The sequence below is a fragment of the Thrips palmi genome, unplaced genomic scaffold, assembly GCF_012932325.1.
Source record: "Thrips palmi isolate BJ-2018 unplaced genomic scaffold, TpBJ-2018v1 HiC_scaffold_15, whole genome shotgun sequence".
NCBI classification, from domain to species: domain Eukaryota; kingdom Metazoa; phylum Arthropoda; class Insecta; order Thysanoptera; family Thripidae; genus Thrips; species Thrips palmi.
In genome coordinates, this window is record NW_023144624.1 from 8718198 (window position 1) to 8733026 (window position 14829).

Sequence of the window (14829 nt, forward strand, 5' to 3'; positions counted from 1 at the left end):
GCCACCTGCCGGCCACCTGCCGGCCGCGACAGGGAACCGGAAACAAGCCTTCCGCACACGTACTTTCCCTGCGCTAGGCCGGCGCGAACTAACTTTGCCCCGGCCGCGCTGGAGTCTGCTGGAAGCGGCTGGAAGCTGGGAATCGGCGCGGGGAAAGTTATCCAGCATTAGCGGTGTGGCGGTGTGGCCGCCGCGTGGGTACTGTGGAGCTGCTCGCCATTCATGAGCGCCACTGCCGCTTCGCTTGCCTCGCTTACGGCGTAGGGCCGACAAAGTGAATACCTGACCCTCCTCCACGCGGCCCGCGTCAGGGGGAGGGGGGGGGGGCAGTCACGGCCAGGCGATTCCACACAGCGCTGTGTCAGTGTCTCTCTCTCGCACTCACAGAGCGTCCCCGTAAAGGGTGCAGCGGCGCGAGAGAGACAGAGCGACACAGTGCCGGAATCAGTCGGCAGCGCCTTCTTTGTCCACGCCCGCTTCATTAGGGGACCCGAGACGTAGGGCCCCCCTGGGCGCCGTAAGTGCAGGCAACCCGCAGCGGGTCTCTCTCTCTCTCTCTCTCTCTCTCGCACCCTCGGGGCGCCCCGTCAGGGTGCGAGAGAGACAGACCGACGGAAGCGCCGCTCGGAACCGGCCTCTGCGGCGCCGGGCGTGTGCTGGCTGGCAGTGGCCCTCGCCAGCCCCGCCAGCCTGTGCGGGGTGGCGGCCGAGCGGGGGCGCCGGGCAGCCCCTGGGGCCGCGGGGGCCGCGGGGGCCGCGGGGGCGCGCAGCCACCAGCAAGGCGGACGGACGGGCCTCGCGGACGCCTGAAGGCAAAGCCGGCGAACCCGGCGAACCGCGCCAACAAATTCAAACGCGCAAAATAGTACACCGGGCCGGGTCGGCAGGCTTGCTTGTTCCGGAGAAAGACTAGACTCTTCCCCGTGGGACGAAGGCACAAAGCCTGGACGGCGGACGGCGCGGCATTCCTGTGATGTACCGGAGCCCCAAGGCGGGGCCGAAAGGCGGGGCCGAAAGGCACGGAACCCGATGCAAATCTGACGGAGAATGCGACTCGAGAGTCCGAGGTCCGCCCGCTTGTTTGGCCGGTGCGTGGGCCGAGGCCGTCGAGGCCGTCGAGGCCGCGGAGTGGAGGCCTTCCCTTACCGTCTTCCTCCAGAGGATGGCGCGGTACTGCGACACGCACTGGTCGTTGGCGTCCGTCAGCACCACGGACAGGAAGACGGGCACCTTGTCGCAGTCCACCGACACGTAGTTCTGGTGCACTGCAAAAAGAAAGGGACGGGTGAAATAAAGTAAATTAAAATAAGCGTGTTTGTCCCCTGCACCGGGCTGCACTTTTTGGCGGCGTTCATCCGTGGAGTGGCCGTCGGCGTTATACAGTGGGCCAGAAGAACGGTGGAGGCGGCCAAAACTCTAGACGCGTTTTGAGCAGCAGAGTCGCTAAATGGGACTCGAATTGAACGTGTGACCCCACCAATCGATTCCTCGTTCGGAGAGCAATCCATTGGTGGGGTCACACGTTCGGTTCGATCCCATTTAGCGACTCTGGGGCTCAAAACGCGTCTAGAGTTTTGGTCACCTGCACTGGTCTTCTGGCCCACTGTGCGTTATGCTAATGCCTTGGCGATGCCGAGGTAGTACCCGCTGAGCTCACTACAGCGCAGCACCGCCCGCGGCCGCACCCTTCACACAGGGCCGGCAAACTCCATTTTCGCGGTGGTGTCCAGCCTGGTGCCTTTGGCTGTCTTTGACTGCCTTTGGCCGAACTCTGGTTATTGAATCCGGTTCGCCGTGTCGGGGGATTTGCACGAGGGGCGGCATGATGCACCGGAAAGAAAAGAAAACGAAACTCGAGAACAGACGGCGTGGAGGAGACCTGCAAGTACTTACATTTGCCGAGGAAGTACTTGAAGTACCATCTCGTTTGATACTCGGGATTTTCAAGTACCGGCGTGCTCGGCGACCCGAACATCTGCGAATGAAGAGAAACAACACATAATTAGAACGGGGCGCGTTGTCGACCAAACTGATTGATTGTTTTGGGGCCCCCCATGGCCCCATGGCGGGTCGAGGGGCGCCACGCCGCGCGCCCACACGAGAGCGCAGCCCTCTGTAATTAATCTAATTGGACAATGTTTTTCTTGTTTTCCGTCGTCATGGCGTGTTTACGTTACATATCGCGGCGGCCTCGCTCGGCCTCGCCGGGGAGAGTCCTTGCGCCCACGCGGACAATGGCGGGCGGGGGTGCGGACTTGGTTGGTCGCGGCGCGTCGCGGAGAGCGTGGATGAGAGCGGCGACCGCGGCGGCGCGGCCGCGCGCTGACCTGTGAAGGCTCCCCTCCCCCTCCCTCCACTCCCTCGACGAAGCCCCCACAGGGACCCTCCATAATTCAACTCGTCGAGTCGCAAGCCGCACACCAACACCGACCAACTAAACGCAACGCGACCCCAAAAGAAACCAAGTTTGACAAAAAAAGAGGGAGGGAAGGATAAAAACAAAGAGGGGAGAGAAAGAAAGAAGAGTGCAGGGGAAACGCACCCTTTGTGCCGATGGGACTTTTCCGTCTGTGTTTCCCGTCCGGCCGCGCGGTTGCTTTCTTTTGGCGCGTGAGGGCAGCGGTGGGAAAAGGAAAAAGAAGGGGGGTGGGTTTTAAATTAATTTTTTGTCTGGATGGCGAGGGTGGATAGTGACACCTAAACCCGAAGTAGGAGAAACGGAGAGGGAAAGGCATCCAGGCATCACCCCGACCTCGACGCTGTCTCTCTCGCACTCATGGCTCTCCCCATAGGGGCGCGAGAGAGACAGAGCGATAGACGCTGTTCGGATTCCACGCTCAGCCAGTTACGTGGCCGGGTCGACTTTGCAGCGGCGTGGCGCGGCGCGGTCCAACAACTTGAAAACACCGAAAAGAGGAAAAGTGGAAAAAGGAGTGACTCTACTCACCTCCTCCTTCTCGCCCAGCGACTCGCCGTTCTCGACCCGGAAGCGGCGGCCGTTGAGCTCGGAGCCGTCCGCCTCGATCTGCGGCAGCTGGAACAGGGAGCAGGCCAAGCAGTGCATGGAGTCCGGGGACGTCCCTGGCGACGCCCGCCAAAGCCCCCCAAACGCGCGGACGACGCCGTCGCGACGCTCCCCCAGGTGGCCCTGTACTTCCGGCGCCGTACCTCCGGCCGGGCCGACAGCCTCTTTAGCCGACAGGGATGAAAAATCGCGCTGCGGCGTCGTTAGGATTCGCGGCGCCGGCGACATCAGCGCGGCAGCGCGGCACTGGGAGTAACTAGGCGGCGCTGGGAGCCCCCGCGGACGGGGAGGTGGGCCGGCCGCCACGCACGGCTGCGCGCTGGGCCGCCGCCTGCCTACCCCGTCGCCGCGCAGGGGCTCCAAACAGACCAGCCGCCTCTCTGGGCGCCGCCGCGATGGCGGCAACGACTCTTGTACCCGCAGAAAATGAAAGAAAGAGGAAAACGAACACGAAAAAAAAGTCCCTTGACTAATCTTGCTCCTTTCCGCGGCCGCGACTCCACCACGGCTCCACATTCCGCAGCGCTCCGCAGACTCACCAGCTCGACGGACCCATAGTGCCTGCGGCTGAACACCCCTCTCCGGGATATGAGGTCGTTGGACGACGAGCTGCAACACACAAAAGCACACGGATGTCAAAGCGCGCCGTGCCTGGCCGTGCTGGGGCAACGAGGCGCCGTGGCGCGGGTTCGAATACCCGCCGCGTCCTCGCCTTTTTCCCCTTTCTTTTCTTTTCATTCCGAGCCGATAGCCGCGGCGCGGTGATAATGTCAATCCGCGCTCCGCCCTCGGGCCCGCCTCGGCTCGGGCAGGGTGAGTTATGACCAGTTTCCACCCCGTTTTCCAAAAGTTGGACCGCCCCGCCCCTTTACACATCGCATCTCTGACCTGAAAGAACCTTTTCCTCACTTTTTTCAAACGGCCTCACGAAAAAATGCAATTAGCCGAAGCAAGAAGTTTCACAACAACAACAGCAACAATAAAAATCCGTCAGGCCAAACCAGAACGCGTTCTAGACGCGGTCGCTGCCGTTCCGTTCGGCAAGCTGATTTTCTGTTTTAACGAAAATATTCCTTCTTCACGCCGGCGGCGCTGCGGCCGAGTCGAGGAGACCTCGGCAACCTCGCACCTCACTCGCGCCTCGCGCTCCCTGCCCGACTCAGCCACGAAAACAATCAGAGCAAAACGCGGAACGCGGCAGAGTCAACAAACACGGCCCACTGTTTGCTCCAAATGGTGGGAATATGAATGAGTCGTCGAAGCGAGATGCACGCGGTCTGTCTGTCTGACGGTCTGTCTGTCTGACGGTCTGTCTGTCTGTCTGTCTGTCTGTCTGTCTGTCGGTCTGTCGGTCGGTCGGTCTGTCTGTCTGTCTGCACGCCCTAGAGACAGCGCCCCAAAACATTCATTTCCGCTGCGGATCTTGCAATATATCTCCGAGAGCCGCCCTTTCAGCAATGCAAGGGAACCGGGTGGATAGGCCAACAGACAGACAGACAGACAGACAGACAGTCCGCACGACGAACAAGACGGAGCTGGTGGTATAAGTTCCGGGGACGCGCTATCTTGCAGCGAGGCAGGACCCTGATTCCGCACAGTGGTGCCTGGGCGTTCTATCTCTCTCGCACCCCGCACGGAAACGCCCCACGCGGGCGAGAGAGACGGCACAGGTCGGAATCCGCCCGCTGCTTGAGCAGGGCGACGGACGCGGAGTGACACGCCGGCCAAATCCGGCCGATATTGCTGATGGAGAGCGTCAGGCTGTCAGGGCGACGGCCAGGTCCAGGTTCGTCCAGGTTGGTCCAGGTGGACGGGGAGGCAGGGGGGGGACGGCTTGGCCCGGGGCTTGGCCCGGGGCTTGGCCGGCTCTGGTGGCCGCGCGGCACCGCGAGGCCCGTCCAGGACTCTAGCCTGCTCTCAGGACCCAACGCGAAATCAATCTCTCTTTTGAAAGCGCGACCCCGTCGGGAGACCTGGGCGGAGGAGAGGATTCATGTTCAGGCGTACTCTCCTTCTCGTACGGTCGCACGCAAAAAGTAAAATTGAACAGAAACCTTTTCACCGGCCAACGGACCGGTCACTCTGGCAGGGCGTGCACTCGGAGACCACCGGTCTTGAAGACACAAGGGTGGCTTTGACGCCCGCCCCGCCCCGCCCCGCCCCGCCCCCCCCCCGCGCAAGGCAGTAATGTGAGAGGCGGCCGAGAGAAAAGCCCAGTGTGTCTGTCCGTGGGCGGGCGTAGCAATGCCAGGCCTGCGCGCTGAACGTCCACAGCAAAAAACAAGGAGGGAAAGAAGACCATGCGCATTTGGCTGAGGCCGACTGAGGCCGACTGAGGCCGTGGCCCCACCCGCGTGCCATATCAGCCTCATCAGCCCGCCGGCCCTTCGCCTTGCCTCGCCCATCCCTCTCCTTTCCCCCTGCATCATCGGGGTCAAACGAGCAGCACGAGCCGCACAGCCAGCGGCGGATCCAGACATGAGCCAACCTAGGCCGCCTGCGCGTCACTGTCTCTCTCACTACACCCCTACGCCCCGTGAGTGCGAGAGAGACAGAGCGACGGAACAAACCTTCGGAATGAGGCGGCGCCGCGTCAAGCCCGACTCCCTTTCATTGCCCCCCCCCCCCCCCCCACCCCCGGCGGCCCCGCTTAGTGGCCCCAGAGGCTCATTCACGATTTAGCCCCGCAGCTCCGCCAGCTTCGCGCAGCTTTGAATCGATACCCTCCTTTACGGCGCCGGAGTGCGTCCTTCTGGCTGCGAGATTGCAGCCCGCGAGCCGATGCGCATGCCATGCGAGCCGGACTCATATTCCGAGAGACTGGAAGGGCGTTCCGCGAAGGCGCGAGCGAGACAGAGCGACGAAAGCGACGCTCGGAATGAGTCTGCCGGGCCTGCCTGAAGGCCTGCCTGAAGGCCTGCCTGAAGGCCTGCCTGAAGGCCTGCCTGAAGGCCTGCCTGAAGGCCTGCCTGAAGGCCTGCCTGAAGGCCTGCCTGAAGGCCTGCCTGAAGGCCTGCCTGAAGGCCTGCCTGAAGGCCTGCCTGAAGGCCTGCCTGAAGGCCTGCCTGAAGGCCTGCCTGAAGGCCTGCCTGAAGGCCTGCCTGAAGGCCTGCCTGAAGGCCTGCCTGAAGGCCTGCCTGAAGGCCTGCCTGAAGGCCTGCCTGAAGGCCTGCCTGAAGGCCTGCCTGAAGGCCTGCCTGAAGGCCTGCCTGAAGGCCTGCCTGAAGCCTGCCTGAAGGCCTGCCTGAAAGGGCCTGCCTGAAGGCCTGCCTGAAGGCCTGCCTGAAGGCCTGCCTGAAGGCCTGCCTGAAGGCCTGCCTGAAGGCCTGCCTGAAGGCCTGCCTGAAGGCCTGCCTGAAGGCCTGCCTGAAGGCCTGCCTGAAGGCCTGCCTGAAGGCCTGCCTGAAGGCCTGCCTGAAGGCCTGCCTGAAGGCCTGCCTGAAGGCCTGCCTGAAGGCCTGCCTAAAGGCCTGCCTGAAGGCCTGCCTGAAGGCCTGCCCCGCCACGCCGGGGCCGTATTACCCCGCGACGGCGCTATGCTTTGGCACCGCGCGCGCCGAGCAGCAATTTTCAGTTGTTTTCTTTCATCCTCGCCCTCTTTGAGCGACCTTATCTACGGCGGGCCACCTCCCCTCCCCCCTCCCTCCCCTGGTGGCGGCGTGTCGAGGGCGCAGCTGCACGGGGCAGCCCCCCCCCCCCACCCTTTCTTGGCGGGCGATCCCAGTCGAGTGTTATTTGTCCGCCGTGCCGCCATTCGGCATTCACGGTCGCGACAAAGGGTCTGCAGCCAGCCCGTCCTGTCGTCCGCACGCCGCCGCGGCCTCCGCTTTTTAATTTCGCATTGCTCGCCGAGATCGGACCTAATTACCCATCAGGGTTTATCATCCAGCGGGCTTGGCGGGGCAAAGATCAGCAGACTACACCGCGCGCTCGTCAGTGGCCTGCTGTGTTCAATTTATTTAATAAATTGATCTTTTTTTTCACACCCCGCCTCTAAAGTTATGGCTGCGTTAGCACCCAGGGGTGGGGCCAGTACTTTTGTCTGCGTCACCGCCCTCACCGCCCGGGGTGGCTCTGCCCTGCCCGGGGTTGCGTGGGGAGTTCAATTTGTCTCCGGGCTGCAAGCTCACCAGGGCCGGCGTCCTGGCTGGCCCGTCCTCGCCGTCCTCGCCGTCCTCGCCGTCCTCGTAGGGAAAGGAGGGGCGGCTCAGGCTCAACGATAATTGTCTTGTTGTCCGCACCATCATACTTCGGCGTCATGGCACGGCCGGGCCCGATCCCACGGAACGGGGTCAATACACGCCCGGGCAGGGCGGGGGCAGCGCTCAGGGCACAGCCGACGACGTGGCCAGTGACCAGTGTCCACCCCCCGGCCCCGGGGACCTACGGGGACCGAGGCGCACCGAGGCACGTCGCAGAAGTAACGCCTCCACAAGCGCCAGAGAGGTCCGAAGTCCACACGCCAGGGTGCTCGAAAACGCGAGGGTCAGATTTCAAGATTTCAATGCCGGACCCCTCTTTTACTCGAACAGCGAGCCAAGCCACGGCTGTGCTCGACAGGGTGGCGGCAGGCAACCTTCAGACACGGTTTTGGACGGCCTGGTGTACAGTCATCAGTCATGCCGGGTGCCGGTGGCGTCCGGGAGGCCGCCGTCAACGAGGCCGCCGTCAACGAGGCCGCCGTCAACGAGGCCGCCGTCAACGAGGCCGCCGTCAACGAGGCCGCCGTCAACGAGGCGCCGCCCGGGCCCGTCAACGAGGCCGCCGTCAACGAGGCCGCCGTCAACGAGGCCGCCGTCAACGAGGCCGCCGTCAACGAGGCCGCCGTCAACGAGGCCGCCGTCAACGAGGCCGCCGTCAACGAGGCCGCCGTCAACGAGGCCGCCATCAACGAGGCCGTGAGAGAAGCTTGCTGGCCGAGCGTCTTTCCCCGTTGCGCCCCAAACCGGGATGATCCTTTAAGTGGCTTGCGCGGCGCTGCAGCAGACTGATTCTGAGAGTCCTTTTCGTCGCTCTTGTGCGGCACATTCTGTGAGTGCGAGAGAGACAGAGCGAAAAAACGGCTCTGGGACTCCGTGACAGGCTGCACTGCTGGGGCTGCCTGGCCGGCCAGGATGGCGCGTTGCGTCAGGCGCAGTGCTGCTAGCCGTCGGCAGCGCGGCAGCGGTGGACACCAAGTGCAGGACGGGGAAGGGAAGACCGACCGGAAGCAACACGCAGGTGCCGTTCGAACACCCTCTCTTCGTCGGTCTGACCCGTCTGCCCCGCGCGGGGCGCTGGGCCCACGGAGTGAAAACAGAGACAGGCGCTGCGTCGCCCCCGCCTCCTCGCCTCCCTTCCAAAGACGGAGGACGCCCCTCAAGGCGGGCTGCAACGGTGGGGCTTCAGACACGGGAAACTCAAAGACGGCCGCACGAGTCAATGAAGAAAACGGAGCAAAGAAACAATAAATGCGATCCCCACCGTCCTCGGGTGCTTCGGAAGCGTGGTCGGTGTAAAACTTGTTCGGGACTCTCTCTGCCGCTGCGCCGCGCTGCGCCCCCCGGCGAAACTTGCACCAATCCACCAATCCAGAGGGGCCGAGCGGAGCGCGGCAAGCGGGAGCCGTGCACGCAATACCTTCGCTGAACAAGCCAGTCGGAATAACATGTATGTTTCAAGTGTGAAGGTATCATCTGCTAAAAAAAAATCCGATGCTGGTAGTCGAACCCCGGCCTGAACTAGTTCGACCCTACACAGGTGACAGGAACAAACTGGGGAGGGGGTGTAGAATTCAATTTTTTTCTTTTCCCTTTCAAATTTCTCGGTTAATACTCGTTTAGTTCTCTTATACGGGGTAGTATGCGGGGGTATCATCTGCTAAAAAGTGACGAAAAGAGCTCGGCTTCCCCTTCGTCGTGGCAAAGTGACGCCTGGGGACGCGGCCGGGATTTGAACCCGGGACCTTCCAGCGGGTGGAATACGGAATGACTAACGGAGCGGGAGGACGATGTAGTTTGCATTTAGGCGTCGGGTCAGCCCTCGCTCGGGTGGGGCGGCGAACCCTCGACTTATCAAACAGCCATTCGCAGCTCTTGTTGTTGTTGTTGTTGACGCAAGGTATGACGTGTTTGCTGAAGGGCCCTTGACGCCGGCCGGGGCAGCGGGGGAGGGGGTAGCGACCGGACGGCACCTGTTGTCGCCCTGCCCACAGCAAACCCCCCGCCGCCGCGGCGCCCTCACGGCCCTCACGGCCCTCACGGCCCTCACCCTCGGCCGGCGAGACTCACCTGCAACACACAGACAAACAGGACCGTTAGCGACGCGCTGGGGTTACACCGGGCCACACCGAGTCCGCCGCGCATCAAGATTTACGCGCAAGCGAGTGTTCTAGCCTTTCAGGGCTTTCAGGGCAGCGGCCCGTCAAACTAGCTCGACTAATGGCACCAGGATGACGACGAGGAGGACGACGGCGGCGCCAGGATGACGGGGCGGTGCACCGCGAGCGGGCGGATCATGATGGCGGCGGAGGTTCCCGAGAGGTTCCTCAACCTCGGAATCACAGCACCATTCTCATCAGCGCCCCCAGAAAGGAGAGGAGTAAACACAGTGGGGGGGGGGGGACGAGGAGGAGAACACAGAGCCAAAGAGGACGCCGAAGCGGAAGCGAGGCAGTCTTTATTCCGGATAGTTGCAGCCGAAGACGACGGCGGCCTACTTGATGTGGACCCAGCATGCAAGTCATGCGGAGGCCCAGGCCCACATCGCAGGCCACTTAGGGACCGGCCCTCCTCCCCGCCCCCCGCCGACATCAGGCCTGCCATTCAGGGCGGGGCGGGCCCGGCCGGGCCGGAGGGGTAGGAACTGGGTTACACATAAAAGGCCAGAAGCAGAGGAAAAAGTGGCGGCGGCGCTTAAGTTTTTGTCGTCGTCGTCACTGCGGAAGGAGGAGAGGGGAGATGGCACGGCTTGCTGCGGCTTGCTGCGGCGTGCTGCGCCCTGCTGGCCGCGATAAGGGGAGGGCCGCCGAGTCTGGCGCGGAGCCACAGCAGTCGTCTCTCTCGCACCGCTGCGGAGCGCCCCGTAAGTGCGAGAGAGAGAGGGAGTCAGCGTGCATCCAGGCCAGGCCGAACCGAAGGGCCGAACGGACCACCAGCCCAGATTCGGCCACTTGTTCGGCAATGCTTCGACGAGCGGGAAGGGTCTGGAATTTATCTCTTTTCCGTCTCTTTGGTCAGCGCACATGTCGGCCCGTCGTCGGTCTGCTTGTCCGTCCGTCCGTCTGTCTGTCTGTCTGTCTGTCTGTCTGTCTGTCTGTCTGTCTGTCTGTCGGTCCTCGTCCGTTCGCCCGGTTGTCGCCGCGGTCAAGGGTCATTGAGCCCGGCCAGCACTCTTCCCCGGCCCGCTCATAAAAGCCATCCACGCACAAACGTAAACACGGAGCCGCATTCCCGGGCCAGGCCATGGCCAGGCCCTCCAGCCCTGGGCAGCGGGCTGGCCCTCGGGCTGGCCCTCGGGCTGGCCCTCGGGCAGGCCGCGGCCGGCCACACCAAGCACTGCCCTGCGCCCTACGCCCTGTCAGGCCCAAAACGAGAACCACCGCGGCTCCGAAAACCCACGCACGGCCGCTGATAATTTTCCTTTTCCGCAGAATAAAAACGTAAAAACGAGTGTTGGCTGCTCGGCGCGCGGCGGCGCTGGCCCACGTGCTCGGCACCGCCACGGCGCCACGTGCTGCCGCTCTCGGAGAGTGGAGCGCGCTGCTTGACGTCAGAGTGGAGCAAGCGGGGCGACCCCTCGCGCGAGCACGCCAAGCACGCCAACAAGTAGAGCAGAGGAAAGTTGAAAAGCGTGCGGCTGCGGCGTCATGGGCGGACGGACCCGAATCATCGCAGCAGCGCCACGGAGGTGACGGCAGCGGCCACGGACGGAGCGACGCACGCGGCCTCTCCCCTCTCGCCCTCTCTTCAAGGTCTCTCGACGCCGCTCGACGCGGTGCTTGGAGCCGAGGCCGTGGCGGCTTTCCTGCGGGGTGGGACTGTGGATGGCCAGGGCCGCCAGGGCCGCCAGGGCCGCCAGGGCGTCCTCGGAGAGCTCGTCGTTGCGCAAGGACCAAAAGCCGCCGGGGCGACGGGGAGGCCCGATTGTCGTGCAGCCAGCCTGCCAGCCAGCCAGCCAGCCAGCCAGCCAGCCAGCCAGCCAGCCAGCCAGCCAGCCAGCCAGCCAGTTCACACTCGATTAAAACTTTCTCAATCTAACGGCGCCGCGCCTCATAGCGCAGCATTACGCCCCGGCAGGTGCCTCACCGGTGCCTCGCCTGTCCGCGGCCACGACGGCCAGGGTGCCGGGGCGGAGCGAGGGCGCCGTGGGCGCGGACGCCGGCATCGCGCATTCCACGCCGAGTTGGTATGCGAGCCATAAAAACAGACAGCGCAAAAAAAACCGCAGTACCGGTATTCGAACCTGGGCAACAACTTTGTTGCGAAGACGATGACGCCTTCCATAAGAAATGACGACTGCACGTCCCAGGTACTCTGGAGACGGATCCCCAAGTCGTCTCTGTCGCTCTGCCTCTCCCGCACTCACGGCGCGTGCCGTGCGGGGTGTGGGTGCGAGAGAGACAGAGCGACTCAGTCTGCGCGTGCCGCACCGCGGGACGGACGTTCCAATTTTCCGGCCCAGCCATTGGCCGTTACGGACGCGTCTTATGACACGTCCGGGCCGATTTATACGTTCGATAAAAGTGCGGCGGCCGGAATGTCTGTCCGATTTAGTTTTTTCCAGCGGTGGCGCGGCACGGCACGGCACGGCAGTGGTGGGGCGGAGCAGTGGGGCAGCGGGGCGGCACTCGCGACTATCCACTCCAGCCGCGCGACAGGCGCTTCAAACGGCTTCAAACTTGCGCCATAAAATGAATGGCCGCGCCCGTAATGGGCCACGTGACTCGCAGCAGTGCGACAGTTGGCAGCAGTGTGACAGTCAGTGTGACAGTTGGCAGCAGTGTGACAGTCAGTGTGACGGTTGGCAGCAGTATGACAATCAGTGTGACGGTTGGCAGCAGTGTGACAGTCAGTGTGACGGTTGGCAGCAGTATGACAGTCAGTGTGACGGTTGGCAGCAGTATGACAGTCAGTGTGACGGTTGGCAGCAGTGTGACAGTCAGTGTGACGGTTGGCAGCAGTATGACAGTCAGTGTGACGGTTGGCAGCAGTGATGACAGTCAGTGTGACGGTTGGCAGCAGTGTGACAGTCAGTGTGACGGTTGGCAGCAGTGTGACAGTCACCCATCATGGTTCTCAATGACGGCAACCAGTGTTACACCGTGACGGTCCGCGCCAGCAGTTTGACAGTTGTTGACAGTCACGCTAACAGTTTGACAGCTTGTTGACAGTCGTGCCGACCGGGAGTGACAGTCCGCACAAACAGTGTGACAATGTTGCGAACGGCGCCGTGACAGTTGGCAGCACGTTGACGGGCGTCCCTGGCGCGCCACAGCGTGGCAGTGGTCGTTAATCACGCCTTGGCCGCTCGGCGCTTCGCCGGGCATCGCCTGGCTTGGCGTCCACTCGGAACGGAAACTCGATTGCAGGAAAAACAGGGCGGCGGGTCGGCCAAGTTGTTGTAGCGCCGCGCGGCGCGGCCAAACTGCTTGCGGCCGCCATGGCTTGCAACAGCAGCAAGGGGCGGTTAGCGGCCCGCCGGGGACGAGTGGAGGCCAGTGAGGGCAGGAAGGAGGCCAGTGGTGAGGCCACCGAGGCCACCGAGGCCACCGAGGCCACCGAGGGCGTGAGGCAGGCCGATCCAGACGGCACCCCGGAGAGAAGCACAGCGATGGCATCCCTACCGCCTGCCAGCCTCGCAAGCCTCGCCACCACCACTGCCTGCTTCAATTTGTGTCACTGGAAGGCCCTACTTGAGAATAACAAGGACAGAGTTGAGTGCTCCGGTCCTCCCTCCACCCCACCCCCTCCTCCCCCCCACTCCCCGGGCACTCAGTGCCGCCAATTGTGGCCGGCCGGCCGCACGCCGTCAACGAGCAGTGTCGGAATCCCCGTGTTATCGCCACCCTTACCGGTGCGAACTTCCCCGGACTTTCTCCGCGAGCAGAGCAGCCACGCTGCCTGTCAGCGCGGCGAACGCCCACGCGGCGCGGCTGTCACGCTGTCCGAGTTTATTTCCAGCGAGAGATTATTGATAATCCCGCGATTTCTCGACGCGGGGCTGGCGCGCGCAGCCAGGCCTCGGCCGGCCGCGCCTGCCCAAGCGGATGCTTCAAGTTGCTTCCGCCCGGGCGACACAGCCGGAGAACGGGGGAGGAGGAATCTCTCAGCTCGAGTAGAACCATCCGTTTAGCATTTGTTTCCCGAACAGACCACACTCATTGATGGCGGGGGTGGCGGCGGCACAATTTATGCAGGAAACGAGACGGTCTCTTTTTGTTTCCGGACGTGGAAAACAGCGGAATGGCGGATTGCTCGGCCAAGAGTGCGCCCGACCGCTTCCGGAGCTTCGTTCGAACGATTCGGGAATCAGTCTGCTAGCCGAGGCAGGCCGAGGGTGGCCGCCACAAAACACATCCATTAGAGGCTATTTGGGGCGCCGCGGCGTGGCGGGGCGTGGCGTGGCCTGCCGGCGCGTGGCAAGGCGTAGAGTGGCGTGGAGAGTGGCGTCGTGAAAAAAAGAGGAAGACGTCTTGAGACACAAATTCGACAATTTCCGCGCGCCGAAACGCGGCGGCGAATGAAGAGTCGTGAAGAAAGTGACGACCCAGATGCAGACGCAGTTTCGTCGCCCCGCGGAGCCGCGGCCGATGTGGGGTGGCAGGGGGTGCTGTCACGCGTCCCGCCCCGCCACGCCCCGCCACGCCCCGCCCCGCCACGCCTCCGAGGAAAAAAGACAGGGCGGCGGAGCATGTCGACGGGTAAGCGCCGCGGACACCACCACCACTCCACCACCACCAGCACGATGGCGGCTGTGGCCACGAGACGACAAAAACACAGCGCGCTGTCCCGGCCCAGCGCCCCGCCGCGCCCCGCCGCGCCCCGCCGCGCCCCGCCGCGCCCCGCCGCGCCCCGCCGCGCCCCGCCGCGCCTCCTCGTTTCGGGTCGTGTTCCCTTCGGCAGCTTCGGCCCTGCAGCCCTGCGCGGCGGAGGGCCGACTTGCGCCTCTTTAATTTCTACCCCACTAACCTCGATGCCCACATTCCTTTCATCTCCCCGCCCTGGCCCCGCCCTGGCCCCGCCTTTTGTCTCCCCGTTCCAGTTGCAGCGGGCCAGGGGGCTGTTTTCCAGAGCGTGGCCATCCGCCCCGCCTCGCCGCGATATCTCGAAAACGGATATCTCGAAACGGATATCGACTTGGCCGTCCCCGCTTATTTGCGTTCCTCTCGGCCGCGGCGCGCAGCCGTTGTCGTTTCGGATACGGTTAAGTTGATACGACGTATTGAACGGCCGGAGAAAGAAAACAAGCACGGCGAAAAAAGAAACGGTTTCCAGCTCTCGATTCTTTGCTGCAAATAAATGGGTGAAAAAAACACTGGGAATTCACAAACACACACACATTACACAAACCCAGAGCACGTTCTAGCTTACAACCCAGACCCCAAAGGTCTAAGGCAACGCAGGCAACGCACCGCGCCGAGTACCAGAACCCAGGACAGTTCCAGGGCTCCAGCCGAGGTTCTAGCAGTGCGTGGCAAAGTTCCTTCTTCTGCATGGTGTGACGCCCCGACAAGTGTGGTGGCGTCCCTGTCGAGGTAAAGGGACAAGGACGCGGGGAAGGGACTGGACGTGCTGTCGGGATGCAAAACACCCGGCAGGTCAAAC

At 63.2% G+C, this 14829-nt stretch overlaps 1 protein-coding gene across 3 annotated transcripts in view; it reads right to left on the reverse strand.

Moving 5' to 3' along the window:
- The window catches only part of LOC117641729 (GTPase-activating Rap/Ran-GAP domain-like protein 3), a 54922-nt gene that overhangs the window by 18395 nt on the left and 21698 nt on the right, over positions 1 to 14829 (reverse strand). For all 3 annotated transcript variants that reach the window (XM_034379305.1, XM_034379307.1, XM_034379306.1), the window contains 4 exons: positions 3565 to 3634; positions 2948 to 3034; positions 1894 to 1975; positions 1147 to 1265 (listed from right to left, as the gene is read on the reverse strand). In XM_034379305.1, coding sequence (XP_034235196.1) covers positions 1147 to 1265; positions 1894 to 1975; positions 2948 to 3034; positions 3565 to 3634 — 358 coding nt within the window. The remainder of the gene's footprint in view (positions 1 to 1146; positions 1266 to 1893; positions 1976 to 2947; positions 3035 to 3564; positions 3635 to 14829) is intronic.